The 15,442-nt window shown below is 48.8% G+C and overlaps 1 protein-coding gene across 2 annotated transcripts; it reads right to left on the bottom strand.

Annotated features, from left to right (window-relative positions):
- Nucleotides 1-2,936: 2,936 nt before the first annotated feature.
- Nucleotides 2,937-14,137, bottom strand: Caly (calcyon neuron-specific vesicular protein). Of its 2 annotated transcripts, none has more exons than NM_001190399.1 (6): nucleotides 14,061-14,137; nucleotides 7,264-7,423; nucleotides 5,889-6,002; nucleotides 4,899-5,012; nucleotides 3,381-3,733; nucleotides 2,937-3,090 (listed from the first exon to the last, which is right to left on the bottom strand). In NM_001190399.1, exons 2-5 carry the CDS (start codon nucleotides 7,396-7,398, stop codon nucleotides 3,416-3,418), a joined length of 681 nt encoding a protein of 226 aa, NP_001177328.1. In that variant the 5' UTR covers nucleotides 7,399-7,423; nucleotides 14,061-14,137; the 3' UTR covers nucleotides 2,937-3,090; nucleotides 3,381-3,415. The 2 variants fall into 2 exon arrangements, with proteins under 2 accessions (NP_001177328.1, NP_620270.1); NM_138915.1 differs by lacking the exon at nucleotides 14,061-14,137 and adding an exon at nucleotides 13,692-13,827.
- Between the last annotated feature and the right edge of the window lie 1,305 nt (nucleotides 14,138-15,442).

The following is a 15,442-nucleotide window of genomic DNA, read 5'->3' on the forward strand; positions in this document are numbered from 1 at the left end:
CAAAGGGTTTCTGTCTTAAGTGAACACGAACTCTTTAAAACTGGAAGGGGGAGAGAGGTGCAGAATATTGGATCATAGACTCCCTGGGAGAAGAGAATGTTTCAGCTTTAGCTTTCAAAAAAAAAAAAAAAAAAAAAAAAAAAGGACTTATAAAGTGCTTAGGTGTATAGACGTCCTGCCTACATGTAGGTCTCTGCACTACAGATACCTGTGGAGGCCAGAAGAGGGCATCAGATCCTTTGGGAATGATGTTACAAATGGTTGTGATGAAGTTACAAACACATGGGTGCAGGAAGTTGAAACTGGATCCTATGGGAGAGCAGCTATTGCTCTTAACCACTGAGCTACCTTTCCAGCCCACAGCCTTAGCTTTTCACATCTCCATGAAGCTATAACACTATGGAGTCATGGGGGTAGTTATAGGGTGGGGGTCTTTCTAGAATCACAAGTGTTGAGAATATGAAGGCCCTTCCTTATGCCCATGGTCACCAGTAATGTTGAGCATGCAGGATTGCCTTTTCAGTGCAAAAAAAAAAAAAAAAAAAAAAAAAAAAAAAAAAAAAAAAGTAAAGCCCGTTCTTCTGTCCACGAAGCTGGGAATTAGAGGTGATTAATAGCCTGATGATCTGTGTTGTCTGTTGGACTAAACCATATCAACCTTCCACAACCAGGACCAGAGGTGGCTAACAGCCCAAATGACCTCCTTGCTATCTGTATGACCCAGAGCAGTTCAGAGCCTTCCCTTAGGCCCTTAAGCTGTCCAGGTAGCCTATCTCTAGAACCCATCTTGGAAGAGATGACATGTACCCCGAGCTGAGTTTCGATGTAATTACAGTTCTTTGTACACGGGGGAACCTTTTCTCCCAAATTATACTGTGTTTAAATTTGTTGGCAATAAACTGTCTCGCATCAGACTTCCTGAGGTTTGATCCGGGTTGACAAAGTCAATTTGAACCAAATTTTCATTCTCACCTCTTCGAGGATTAATGATTGACTTTACACCCCCTCAGGGAACCTCACACAGGGTATCCCATTCAAGCCACAAGGCAGCTGAAAGTCCACAGTGTAGTGGCTGAAAATCAATGAGGCCTTGTGCTCTGACCTGGGAGGCCACTCCATGCTATACCCTTCCTAAAATATCCCATCTGGAGGAAACTGCCATGCTTCCTCTATAATATGATCCAAAGTGTGAGAGTACTTAGTTTACAGGTATTACAGCTGTGTGAGACCCTGAGATATGTGTGGCTAGGGGCCAGTGTGGAGTCTTGAGACTGATTCTCAGGAAGGGGTAACCAGCTGCGGGGGTTGATTACAGGCTGCGGTTCTGCCTGCTTCAGCCATTTTGATTACCTAGGTGGTGTCTGTACCGAGGTTAAACATGAGGGCCTAGGCAGTTTACTGGGAGAACCATAAGGAGCTTTTATGTGAACATAGCTTCTCAACTTGCCTTGATCAAAATAACTTTAAATTAGGTCTCACAAGCCTCTCTTTAAAGTATGTGTTCTAGAATGAAGGATAGTAGGAACTGGTTTTTTTCTTGATGGAGAAAGGAGTCACAAATAGGGGAAGGGAGGCTGGAATAAGTTCTGTGTTGAACTTGAGGTGTCAGTATGAACCCATGAAAATTTGGGGGGAGGTGTGTGTGTGTGTGTGTGTGTGTGTGTGTGTGTGTATGCGTGCACATTGTCTAAAGGTAGAGGTTGGATATCTTCTTCAATTGTCCTACATTCATATATACATGCACACACACATACATTACTCTCGAGATAGGCTCTCACACGAAACTAGGAGCTTGTCAATTTGACGAGACGGGTTGGCCAGCAAGCTCCAGGGACCCTCTTGTCTGTCTCAAATGCTGCTGAGCCCAGTTGTTTTTATTTTTAGCAAGGGTTGGGGATCATGCTTGTATGGCAGTCACTTTAACTGAGCTATCTCCCCAGGCCCCACGGAGATTTTTATGTGTGCCCGTGCCTGTGCATGCGCAGAAGCAGGGAGATACAGGGTGTGTTTCTCCACTGGGCGCCTGGAGGCAACAGGCCCAGTGCCCACATCTCCCAGCATCAAATCTTCTCCAACTGCGAGTGTCACGGATGTAGCGCTAGCTCTCATCCGAGACTTCGAGTTCCACATTAGGTCGTGGGGCTCCTGCATACCTCAGACTCTGATGCAGGGCTATACCACTCTTAATGCTAAGAAGCCTCAATGCCTCGTGTGATAGCCCTGGACTTCCTGTTTAGAATTTCTCTGGCCTCTGGGAAACCCGAGTCCTGTCATGATCCTCATAGCTGAGGTGTCAAGGCCCAAGACAGAAGTGATCAGAAAAGAGGCACCAGGGTGAGCTGGAGTCATGTAGAATCAAGGGTTATTTGTGATGGGGAAGAGAGGGGAACAAAGGACTCTGGAAAGTTCCCCTGGGACCTTTAGACAATTTGCCTCCTGGCTAACTCCTGAAGGGAAATAGCTAGGGAAGGAACTGAAGAGGGGGCCCTCCATCTTACAAGAGGCTAACCACAGTGTCCCTGCAAGGTCTCACCTCCAACTCAGGGTCAGTATTCATTTCTTTCTTCATTAAGTCATTTCTACTTGTGAGTGATATACGTGAGGGAAACAACTCATTGTGGGCACTGCTAAAAACCAGGAGCAACTCCTAGAGGAACAGATCAATCCTGTTGTACAGAGAGGATCCAGAACCAGACCCAGAACCAGGCAGCTAATAGCTGGATAGAGCAGAGTGTAGACCTGGAACAGTAAGGGGTCACCGATTCCCCCGAGTGGCTTGGTCTACTGTGGCCAGTGGTCCTAGGCTTGGCTGAAGTGGAGAGGGGCAGGGTCTACTCCTCTTCCTTAGAAGCAGGAGCCTTCAGGTGTCCTCCTAGGTACAGAAGCTAATGAAAGTGTTCACGAAAGGTTGCCACCACCAAAAGAGAAACCAAGAGTCAGATAGATGTGAGTCTTTACTTAAAGAAAAGTAACAGAGCCAGAGGTCCACCAGGGTGGGGTGACTTCAGTGGGGTGCTTTGGGGCAGGAGCACAATCACTGGGTGGAGATGCATCAGGCAGTATGCATGTCAAAGAAGCTGGTGGGGGATGCTGTGGAGAGAAAAGAGTCAGGGTGAAAGGGGCAGAAGGCTGTTGTCCTGGACAGCAAGGCAAGCCCTGTGCACAGACCCGGAGGTAGCCTTGAGAGAGGGTGCACTTCTAGGTAGGTTTCTGGGCTTGATGGGAAGTGAGGTGGTGGGGAAGGAGGGAGGTTCATGGGGGCAGGAAAGGGCAGGGCAGGGCAGGGCAGGGCAGGGCAGGGCAGGGCAGGGCAGGGCAGGGCAGAGAAAGCCTGTGACCCTACAGGCCAGCCAGCCCCTGTTTAGCTAGGGCACACTTACCCTAGTCACTGGCAGAGCGGGGGCGGGGCAGACAGTCACTTGGGGGACTGGGACGGCACATCCTCCGCCTTCTGCGGATCTTCTTTCTCTCTCATGTCCAAAGGCTTCCCTGACGGCTCGTTGCCCTCTGCCGCTGCAGCTGCAGCTGCAGTGGACACAGTCATCGCAGCTGGGGTGGTGCCCTTATGCTCCTCCTTGCCGGCCCGGTAGCTGTTTCCCCAGATGGCGGGCATCTCAGTGCCGTGCTTGCGGCTCAGTGGGTAGGCCCCGATGGCTGCCAGGATGCTGCGGTGGCGTTCGGGGTCCATCTCGGTGTAGTACATCTCCAGGGTCAGTGGGGTGCAGATCTTGTGCTGCAACGGAGGCATATTCCAGACCAGCGTGAGGGGCCGGGGATTCGAGTGAAATAAGAAGAGGAGGAAGGGTCCCAATTAAAAAGCCACAAAGGCAGCTTTGACTTAGGGTCAGAGGAGGATCAGAGGTCAGAGCCCAAGGCTCCTCGGGAGAAAGGGGGTTGAGGGAGGTGCCAGTGAGGAATCTCTTAGAACCATGCTGTGTGGGAAAGGCAGAAAGCACACACCCACACCGACTGGTGTGGTAGAGCATGTTTTAATTCCAGCACTGGGAAGGCTGAGGACGGAGGATCGATTGTGAGTTACAGGCTAGTATGAGCTAATATTGAATTGCAGAACAGCTGAAACTAAACATGTCTTCTCTCCCTCCCACCCCCAAACCCCCAGGGAAGGCAGTCAGATTTCAGTGCCTCTGTGAACTCCATCCCAGAGATCAGAGGCTTAAGGGAAAAAAGGAGAAGTTACTTCTAAAATATGAAACACTTTTTAAAAAACATTAAAAATTGTAACTGTTGGGGCTGGAGAGATGGCTCAGTGGTTAAGAGCACTGACTGCTCTTTCAGAGTCCTGAGTTCAAATCCCAGCAACCACCTGGTGGCTCACAACCGTCTGTAATGGGATCTGATGCCCTCTTCTGGTGTGTCTGAAGACAGCTACTGTCTACTTGTATACATTAAATAAATAAACAAAAAAAAAACCCAATAAACATTTTACTTTGTGTTTCTATAACTGTGCTTGAGTTGGCCAGAGGAGGTCTCCTTGAGATGAGGTCTCTCATTGAACCTGGGGCAAGCTTTAGCACTGTCCTGCCTCACAGTGCTGGGGTTACAGCAGCCACATCTGGCTTTTTACATGGGTTCTAGGAACTTGAACCCAGGGCCTTATGCACATACAGTGTGTACTCTTCCCTACTGAGCCGCCACTTCTCTAGCCCTAAAACAATGTTTTCACACAAGTTTTCCAAACAGGACTTCATTATGTTCTGAGAAGTAAGGGGATGGGCCACACGGGGCTGGCCTTGTCATTCTGAAGGGAAAGCAAGGATGAGAGATGGGAAGCGTCCTTCCTCGATGCTGCCAGAGGGCCCTGGTATTCTCCGAACATCACAGGAGGACCCTGGTGCTCTCTACTGTCCCTGCCCAGGTCTTTGATCCCTCAGGCTTACCCGAAGTAGGAAGCCATCTGGGCAGGTGAACTGGTCATACCAAATGGCCTTGTACATGATCAGCACACAGCCCAGAAGTGCCATAGCAAAGGCAATCATCCTTGCAGTGGGCAGCTGGCAGAGGAGAAGAAGCAAAACAGAGCAGGTGAGATAGGTCGGGGGTCCCTGAGGGACCTAGGCACATTACCACTGCCCTTACATTTTGTCTCCTTCCTTGAGGTCAGCTCCAGGAGCAGAGGTCTAGGAACCATTCTTTGCAGGCCTACCCTTGTTGGGATTCTGGAAACATCCATGACCAGGTGAACTGCCTTTGGTCAGTGAAGTTGCAGGCAGTCAGTTGACCCAGAAGATGCTATAGGAACGCATTTCCCTGTCCATGTTCCCTCTACAGAAGTTGGTGGTCACCACAGCAGGAGTACTAGATGTAGAGAGCAGTGTGTGTGTGTGTGTGTGTGTGTGTGTGTGTGTGTGTGTGTGCGCGCGCATGCACGCGCACGCACTTGGGATGGGTGTGGAGGCTTCTAGGGAGGCAGGTACTTTAGTATCACCCTGGACAGATCCAAAAAAAAAAAAAAAAAAAAAAGAGAGCAGCAAGGTCCAAGCACTATGGAAAGGGGGAGGGGCAGGTGTTGCTTCTAAAAATGGAAAAATGATTACATCATTAAATTAAATGATTAAAAACTATCACTGACATGGCTAAAAGAAGACAAAGAAGAAATAGTTGCCAGATAAAAAGGTAAAGCTTACATCTGTTTCACAGAAGCCTGCAAAGAGAGAGACAATGATATCTGGGAAAGAGACAGGACGTCTCCCACGAGCTCAGGCTGTTCAGAGGGCTGGATACGGATGGACAGCTAAGGGCCAGCCAGCACTAGAGGTGACATCTGAATAGGAGACCTAAGTGAGACCCAGCCAAGCAAACAAGGCCTGAATTGCTCATCTATCCTCTCCCCTGCCCTAACTTCCCATAGTGAGGGGTGATGTACTCACTCTGCGTCCTTCCTCTGGGTGGCTGCAGGCCAGCCTCTGACCCTCCAAATCTGCGAACTTCTTTGGCTGGTCCGCAGAGGTAAGTTGATATTCTGTCTGTGTTTTGATGACCACCTAGAGGAAGAAATAGCCATGGCATTGCTGGACAGCTGGCCTGGGACAGCCCTGCGCTGAGGGGGTTGGGAACCTGATGACCATCTGTCTGTACTGGCTGATGGCCAGTAAAGCTGCAGCATCTCAAAGCTGAAGCCAAAGGAAGGTTGACACTGTAAGTCTGATGGGAACCACAGTTATTCAAGGCCGAGACAGGCCACGGGTTGAGTTTCTCACTGTGTCAGCTGCCTTCCATTCAGGGTGCTGGTTCTCTCACATGAACGTCCCCTTGTACTGCTCCACAATGTGGCTCCTCTTCCAGGAGGTCTGTCCAGACTTCTCTGACAGCTTACAGAGTCTTGAGCCTCCAACTACATGGGGCTTAGACATGGGCAATTCTAGGCTGTTTGTATTCTTGAGGACAAAGAATAGTTCTGCCCACAGAATTCGCTGTTATAGTAAATGCAGCTGAAACCCACCTGAAACCTTGCAGAGCTGCCTTGGGCTCCTTGACGGGCTAGGCTGGGCCAGCCTTGATTGAGCTCCTGTTTGCTTCTTACTGACTTCTGCTGAAGTCCCCCAGTCACCTGCCTAAGAAGCCCTCTTTTGTACCCTAACCTAGAGCCCTGCCCAGAAAAGAAAGAATGGAATACTATTAATGTGAGGAAACTCCATGACCGAAAGGGAGATGGGGAGAAAGGGTTTATTCAGCTTACAGTTCCACACCATAGTATATCACTGAAGGAAGTCGGGACAGGAACTCAAACAGGGAAGGAACCTGGAGGCAGGAGCTGATGCCAAGGTCACTTGGAGGCATGCTGCTTGTTGGTTTGTTCTTCATGGCTTGCTCAGCCTTCTTTCTTATAGAACCCAGGACCACCAGCCCTTGGGTGGTACCACCCACAATGGGCGTGGCCCATCAATCACTAATTAAGAAAATGCTCTGTAGGCTTGCCTACAGGCCAATCTTATGGAAGCACTTTCTCAATTGAGGTCCTCTCCTCTTAGATGACATAGCTGGTGTCGAGTTGATGTAAAATTAGCCAGCACAAGCAGTAACTGTAACTTGCTGGCTAAATTACGTCATAGTCTGGGGGTTTAAATTTAGAGGACTCCAGTGGTCAATTTACCCCTGTTTCAGATGGGGTAGAAACTCTGGATGTGAGAGAGCTAATCAGGAGGTCTAACCAGGAGGCCACATTTGCCTGCCCATAAACCTCACCCACATCTCTGTCCCCAGGCAAGCCTGAGAAAACCTCCCACACCGGCTCAGGCTACTCACCTGGTCAGGGAATGATGGCTGAAGCTGGCTGACATCCAGGGGGCTGATCAGAGGCACACTGTCCATGGCAGCCCCATCCTGGTCTCCTGTTTCCTTGCCTGGCTTCCCTGAGAAGCTGCAGCCTAGTTTCACCATGGTGGGGGGTGGTCCTTGTCCCAGCCTAGAAACAGAGATAAGGTTACCACTTTTAAGTCACCCTAAGCACAACCGTAGAGCTGGTTCTGGAGTAAGAACCCAGAGTGATCCCAATGTTCCTCATACAAAATCCAGGGATGGGTTGTGGGAGGTCCAGCTCAAGGCTTCTTACTCCTTCCTGACCTCTCAGCAGTGCAGGATGGTGCCTCTGGCCAGAGAACTGGCCAGCCTGCCCTGGCATGTGCTTTAAGTGCACATATTCCACCAGGAGGAAAAGATCCAGGCAGCAGTTGGATTGCCAGGCTCAGCAACTGAAAAAGCAGGAGTCCCAGATCAAAGTGGATTTGTTAACTGTTTTAAAAAACAAAGCAGGGCTGGAGTCAAAGCTGGAGAGATGGCTCAGTGGTTAAGAGCACTGACTGCTCTTCCGGAGGTCCTGAGTTCAAATCCCAGCAACCACATGGGATCCGATGCCCTCTTCTAGTGTGTCTGAAGACAGCTACAGTGTACTTATATATAATAAATAAATAAATCTTTAAAAAAATCACGGAGGTTGTATGTATTGCGGAGGTGGAATTTGGCTCAGTTGGTAAAGTGCTTGCTTCAGATCCCCAGCACCCACTTAGAAGCTGGGCCAGTGGCTTGTGTCTATAACCCCAGTGCTGGGAGGAAGTGGGCAGAGACATGTGGAATTTGGTGGCTTAATAGTCAGCTAGTCATGGCTGAAATGGAGAACTTAAAGTTCAGTAAGAGACTCTGTAAGACACACACAGGTGAGTATACCTGAACACACAGACACACATCACGCATGCACGCACGCACGCACGCACGCACAAGGTGCCAGGTCGGGGGTAGATGTTAAGAGTACTTGTTCTTGTAGAGAATTTGGGTTCAGTTCCCAGCACCAACATGGTGGCTCAAAATGGTCTACAGCCAGTTCTAAGGACCTGACACTCCCTTCTGACCTCTGCAGATACCAGTGTTTTACATACATACAAGTGTTTTACATACATACCGACCAGTAGGTTGTTAGCATTTTCTCTAGGCTCCACCTATTACTTAGCAACAGCCAGGTTCGTGCCTGGCTCGCTTCCCTCTCTTTCCCCTCTTCCTCTCTCTGTTGTTCTCTGTCCCTCTCCCTCCTCTGCCTCTACCCCGTTCTCCAAGTCCCAAGTAAATTCCCTTTTATATCGCTTGATTGTTCAAGGGGACACCTTGGCAGTGGCCACCAAGGCACCTCCTCATCTGCCGTTTTATAAAACACAACACAGGCCAAACACTCTTACTGACACGTAAAATAAAATAAATCTAAATTAAATAAAGTAGGAAGGGATCAACCAGGTGGCTCAGCAGTTACAAGTGTTTGGCCATTTTACAGAGGACCTGGGTTCAGTTCCTAGCACCCACATAGTGACTCACAATGATCCATAATCTCAGTTGGAGGGTCTATGGCTCCCTCTTCTGATCTCCGCAAGCATCAGGCATGCATGCGGTACTCAGACAAACATTCAGGCAAAATGCCTATACAGATAAGAAAAATATAATAAAAGGTTTAAAGAATAAGAAAAGCTAGCCAGAAAACACATTTAGTCCCAGCACCCAGGAGGCCAAGGTAGGTGGATCTCTGAGTTTATGGCCTGCCTGGTCTACAAAGTGAGTTTTGGACAGCCAGGGCTGTCACAGAGAAATCCTGTCTTGAAAAGAAAGAAAGAAAGAAAGAAAGAAAGAAAGAAAGAAAGAAAGAAAGAAAGAAAGAAAGAAAGAGAGAAAGAAAGGCATAAATATAAAAATATGTAAAACTAAATATGTAAATATAAAAATAAGAAAAGCTATCTCTTATTCACATTAACAGCATAAAGAAGAAAATTATCAACGCAAGTTTAGCAGGAGTCAAAAATATACTTGAGAGGGGTTGGGGATTTAGCTCAGTGGTAGAGCACTTGCCTAGCAAGCGCAAAGCCCTGGGTTCGGTCCCCAGCTCCGAAAAAAAAGAAAAAAAATATATACTTGAGAAGACTTTAAGTTCATTTACAATTTTAAAAAATCTGCTTGCGGTTGGGGATTTAGCTTAGTGGTAGAGCACTTGCCTAGCAAGCTCAAAGCCTGGGTTCGGTCCCCAGCTCCAAAAAAAAAAAAAAAAAAAGAAAAGAAAAGAAAAAAATCTGCTTGCACACTAAGATCAGAGGAAGAAGGAATACTCTTAAATTCCAACAAATTTATTGAATGTAAGTCTCGTTTTGTTTTTTTGTTTGTTTGTTTGTTTGTTTTGTTTTGCCATTTGAGATCAGTCTTATTATAGCTCAGGCTGATCTTGAACTCCTGATCCTCCTGCCTCAGACTCATGAGTCCCGGATTTAGGTGTGTATCATCACACAGATTTGAATTTGGGTCTCTGTCTTTGAGACCACAGAAATACAGATGGCATTGTCTGGTCTAGTGGTTTGCGTAAGAATGGTCCCCATAGGACCTAGTTACCAGGGAGCATCACTACTTTAGAAAAGTGATTAGGGGCTGGAGAGATGGCTCAGTGGTTAAGAGCACTGACTGCTCTCCCAGAGGTCCTGAGTTCAATTCCCAACCACCACATGGTGGCTCACAATCCATCTGTAATGGGATCCAGTGTCCTCTTCTGCTGTGTCTAAAGACAGCCACAGTGTACTCATATACATAAAGGAAATAAATCTTTAAAAAGAAAAAGAATTTGGAGGTGTGTCATTGGGGGTGGACTTTGAGGTTTCTTTTTTTTCAATTTTATATTTATTTTAAAAGCAAGTAGAATGCTGTTACTGTCCTCAGACACACCAGCAGAGGGCATCAGATCCCATTACAGAGGTTGTGAGCCACCATGTGTTTTTACTTTTTTTTTTTTTTTTCAGAGCTGAGGACCAAACCCAGGGCTAGGCAAGTGCTCTACCACTGAGCTAAATCCCCAACCCCCGTGGTTTTACTTTTAACCATGTGTGTCTCTGTGTGATTTATTATGTTTTCCATGCATGCGTGTCTGTGTCCACTTGCACAGGTCAGAAGAGGGCGCTGCTGCCCCAGGAACTGGAATTTCTGCGTCTGTCTGTGAAGTTGCCCTCAGACGCCAGGGGTGTCACATCCTCTGGAGCTGAAGTTATAAGGAATTGGGAGCCGCCTGATGTGGGTGCTTGGAATACAATGTAGGCCCTCTCTGCTCTCGACCACTAAGCCATCTCTCCGGCCTGTTTATTTATTTATTTTTGTTTGTTTTGTTTTTTGGGGTCTTAGTTAGCTTGTTTTAAATAACGTTGGGTCTCACTATTATAGCCCTATCCAGTTCAAGGCTGCCTTGAACTCAATATTATCTTGCCTCAGCTTCCCCAGATGTGAACCAGCTAAGATTTCATTTAAATAATTGCAATTACAGAGATGACAGGCAGGTGCTCCATATGGAAGGCCATGAGATTTTGGCTGGGGAGCAAGGCACATCTGAATCCTCCATCAGGTAAAGAAGGCTATCATGCAGATTTTGGAGGTCTTTATGGTCCAACACCTCTGACAGTATTTGTAGGATCAACAACTCTCAATCGAAATTCCAACAAACTTGTTCATGAACTTGAAACATCATAATTTTTTGTGTTGAAGGCAGAAAGGCACGGGATGTTTTGACAATGGAAGTCCATTTGCTGGGTAGATGTCTGCCCTGAATGCAGCAGTGTGCACTGGAGCTGTTGATGCCTTGCAGAGAGAAGCCCATTTGACACAGTCAGACCTCAGTTAATAGCAGAGAGGCGGCCCGCTTCTTAATAATTAAAGTCTGCTCGGAACGGTGAGGCCGATCCTGTCACTACATGCCTATTTGTGGTAATGAGCACATGTGTGCACACACAATGCACACACGAATACAGGAATTTGTCTAGGTGCAGGGAAATGGAAAATGGAGACAACAAAGCACTCCGGGGACAGAGTGGGAGAATATTTACGATCTCAGGAAGAGAAGGAGTTCCCCAGCAGTACTCATAGAAAAAAAAAAACTCAATAAAATTCCCTTCCATGTTAAAATTAAAAATCCTTGCCTATAAAGACAAGACCTTCAAAGAGGAGAAACAGGAGCCAAAACCGGGAGATATTTGCAACCCATAAGTGGATGACAGGGTTGTGGTGGGTTGAATGATGTCCTCACAAAGAGGACCACAATTTTTAGCTCTCAGTGCCAGTGACAGCAACTCTGAAACTGTCCTTACAGTTGTAATGGAATTAAGATGAGGCCATACTAGAGTGGGCAGGGAGGTGGGGCTTATTCCACAGTGGGCATCCTGACAAGAGGATTTGGGTGTAAGAGGAATGCTTTCTGCAGACGGTGGCAGGCCGGACTGATGCAGAGTTATCCAAGACTGCTCAGGACAGCTGAGTCTGGAAGGAGCAAAGGAAGACCCTTTCCTTACAGTTTCCACAGAAGCATAGTTCCGGTGAAATCTGGTTTTGGACTTCTTGCCTCCAGGATGGTTAAAGTTGTGGTTATTTTGGACAGCCACCCTCAGAAAGCCAGCAGCTCTCCAGATCTACAAGTGATCACTGTTTCTTCTCTACTGGCCAGCCCGTGTCAGGGACAAGGAACACGGAGGAGATAAGTGTTTCAAAGCTGTTGAGTGACAGGGACAGCTGGGTGCGGAACTTCCCAGGGCAAGAAAGTAAGAGAAGGAAGGCTGGGTAGGGGATGAGGGAGGGATGGCTGTAAGAGGAGGGAAGGAAGCAGCGTCTTCATACACACCCTCCCCATCTCAGGCAGGCCCTTTAGAACCCGGGTCCCTGTGAAGTGTGTTATACTGGTGACCTCGTGCCTGGCCCAGCCTTTATGGAGATCAAGCAGTACTCAACAAAGAACTTCCTTATGGGGTGAATCCAGTCCTAGGGAGGGAGCTGGCTCAAGGTTAGCTCTGAACACAAGGGGAACCGGATGGTCTAGGGGCAACCCGCTGGGCATTGTGATAGAGATGAACCAGACATTCTAAAGAATGTAAACGGCCGGCCAGGTAATACACGGAGGCAAAAGAAAGCAGAACTGGTAGAAGATGGCGTCCCAAGCATTCAAGCTTCTACATCTGCTCCGCAAGAGGCCCCCATCTTCCCCAAGAGCTCCGCCTACGGTTGCCTGGGGGACGCAGCCGAGCGGGCTAGTTTACGTCACCTCGGGTTCCCATGGCAACAGAGGCAGGCCTCTAGCTCCCTGTCAAATTTCTAGTCCTCCGTCGCCAGGCAGAACATCGAAAACCAAGAGTAGACAACTCTCCCCTCCTCTCAGCACACCAGAAGACTCCATCGTGGATTTTGGGGTCCCCGCTGAGAAGATGACAGGGGTCATAAAGGTTTAGATTTGGGAAGGCTTCCCAACACCATCCACGGGTCCTTCCCTCTTATCCCCCTCTGTCTCCCAAGGGTTTGTTCTTCATTCTTAGTGCTCTCCGGGGGGCGGAGCTGGGTATCTCTGGTCACCATCCGGGGGCTGTGCACCAACAAGACGTTGACGGACAGATGATGGAGGATGTGGACTCTTATTTGAAAGCCCATAAAAGCTGGACTAGAGGTCACAGACTCACTTTCACACGAACCCTTTCTTGCTGCGTCACACAGAAGTGCACATTTGGTGGGGACTCGTGCTCTCCTCCCACGGTCTTGCCGCAGTGCCCACCCTGGTCTGTTTGCACCCAAGCCCTTTAGGTAGTGGTGGTTTGCCTCCAGTTTGAATGGCTGTTGTTCTGTGGGGACCAAGTAAAGAGGGGCAGAAAGGAGGGGCACAGCTGCTCGTAGCTTCCCACACTCACCAGCCACCTGTGGCCCAGCATCTGGAGCCAAGCCTCGGCAGGTGGTTTGAGACAAGTGGCTGTCTTACCTCCCACCATCCTTGAAGCTTCACTCAGCAACCCCCACCATGCCCTCCCATGCGCAGGCAGCTAAACATTCAATGTTCTGGACGACACCCCTTCTGCTGACCCCTTTCTCTCCATCCAACTCTTTCCTTTTTTAACACCCCCCCACCCCCAGCAGTCAGACCCGAACAGGAGCTGGCATTTTTGCCCCTGGGCCACCTTGGAGATGCACAGCTCCCACTGGCTCTCCCAGACCTGCAGAGGTGGAGCCAGCCCACAGGGAGGGGGTTTGCAGTCACCATGAACTGGGCGAGCTGAGGTCCAGCTGTCCCCCTGCCCCTGCTACCCTACTATGCCCAGGATAGGGGATTCCAGCTTCATATGGTGTTTGTGCAGGCTGAGCAGCCATAATTCTACCTAATGTCCAGGCTGCCACTGGCCTGTAGGGGTTTCTTGACATACCTTGAGGTCTAGGAACCATTCCACTCCACCTTAAGTCAGCAGAGCTACTGCCCCCAACTATCCCGAGAGGTCTAATGACCACCCTCCACCGGAGCCAGCAGGGCCAGCTTGACTTCTAGTGGAGACCACAGGAAGGAGATGGCTGTGCTCCACTCTTCTGGCAGACATCGGATCAGCCAGATCACTCCCACATAGCCTGTCAGCCCCTACACCATATCCTTGCACGTACATCCCACAGGCGCACAGTCGCACACTCTTGCACCCGCCCCCTTTCTCGCACCTCTCACATCCCTGCACCCTTGCACACCCACGCACACATGCTGGCCCCCTCGTCCCCATTCCAAAAGGAGAAACGTAGAAATGGCTCACAGGCAGTTGCTGCAGGACGCAGTCGCGGGAGGAGAGGGATGCGGTGTGGATGCGGAGGATGCAGTTCCAGACGCTTCACCACCAGGCGGGGCGGGCTAGGGGCTGAAGCCTCAGAGCGAGGCTGAGGTTGCTATGGAGATACAGGCTGGAGGAGGGACCACTGTGGCTCAGGTGGCCTCACACTCCCCCTCCCAAGGCAGACCTCTGCACTGCCTCTGATCACAGTCATGCACCTGACATACGCACTTCACATACCCCGACATGCATTTCACAAACTTGATACACACTTCACCCTTCCCATCTCACATATTGCTAAGACACACTTCACACACAATTTGCACCCCTGAAACACACAGCATGCAAAGTCATACACCACACCAGCTCTCACATCTCACATCACTGCAGGGGGCCAAACACAAGACCAGAGGAGCTCTGGCTGCTCCTCCTGCCGGGATTCCTGGGGTTAAGGGAGAACCTGATCCTTCTCCTGACATCTCATAGTAGAAGCTGGGATCAGGAGAGCTATGGTTGGCCTCTCACCTAGAGGGTATTCCTCTAGATGGCAGTGTCTGAATTTCTGGGCTGGAAGCTTTCCTAGGACTGGCCTTGTCTTGCTTGGTCACTGTCGTCTGTGTAATGGCAATATGCAGAAGGCACTGGAGAGCTGTTTGGTTGAGAGTATGCCTTGCTTCACACAGTGGACCTTGCTTCTCTAGTGGACATGCTTCTCCTGGTCTTACACTGCGAATGCTGGTGAATGGCGGCCGTACTGTTTCGCTGTTGACTGGAATCCTGTTGCTATCATGAACGTGACTTGTCCACAGACAGGTGTCTGGATTGTTCTCCTTTGTGTCTGTTGCTTGAAATGTAACAACATTCCTAACCAAGTCATTGTATTGCTTGTGGGTAGATGCTGGAAAATGCAACTGTGGTGAGCTGTCGACACCGGTTCTGGTAACTGAACTTTGGCCCAATCTAAGAGCATCAAGTGTTCTTTTTGTTTTTTAAGATTTATTTATTTATTTATTTATTTATTTATTTATTTATTTATTTATTTATTTATCATGCGTACACTGTAGCTGTCTTCAGGCACACCAGAAGAGGGCATCAGATCCCATTACAGATGGTTGTGAGCCACCATGTGGTTGCTGGGATTTGAACTCAGGACCTCTGGAAGAGCAGTCAGTGCTCTTAACCACTGAGTCACCTCTCCAGCCCCCTTTTTTAAAAAGATTTATTTATTTATTTTTAATGTATATGACTACCCTATAGCAGTCATAGACACACCAGAAGAGGGCATCAGATCTCATTAAGGATGTTTGATGAGCCACCATGTGGCTGCTGGGACTTGAACTCAGGACCTTTGGAAGAGCGGTCAGTAC

The sequence above is a fragment of the Rattus norvegicus genome, chromosome 1 (genome assembly GCF_021556685.1).
Source record: "Rattus norvegicus strain SHRSP/BbbUtx chromosome 1, alternate assembly SHRSP_T2T, whole genome shotgun sequence".
NCBI classification, from domain to species: domain Eukaryota; kingdom Metazoa; phylum Chordata; class Mammalia; order Rodentia; family Muridae; genus Rattus; species Rattus norvegicus.

What these genes read in the sequence shown, in the direction of transcription:
- Caly (NM_001190399.1), bottom strand. Translation starts at nt 7,398, where the DNA reads ATGGTGAAACTAGGCTGCAGCTTCTCAGGGAAGCCAGGCAAGGAAACA. An exon ending in ACCCAGAGGAAGGACGCAGA is followed by an intron (nt 5,013 to 5,888) that starts GTGAGTACATCA and finishes CTCCTCTGCCAG; the next exon opens with CTGCCCACTGCAAGGATGAT. An exon ending in CAGATGGCTTCCTACTTCGG is followed by an intron (nt 3,734 to 4,898) that starts GTAAGCCTGAGG and finishes CCTCCGTTGCAG; the next exon opens with CACAAGATCTGCACCCCACT.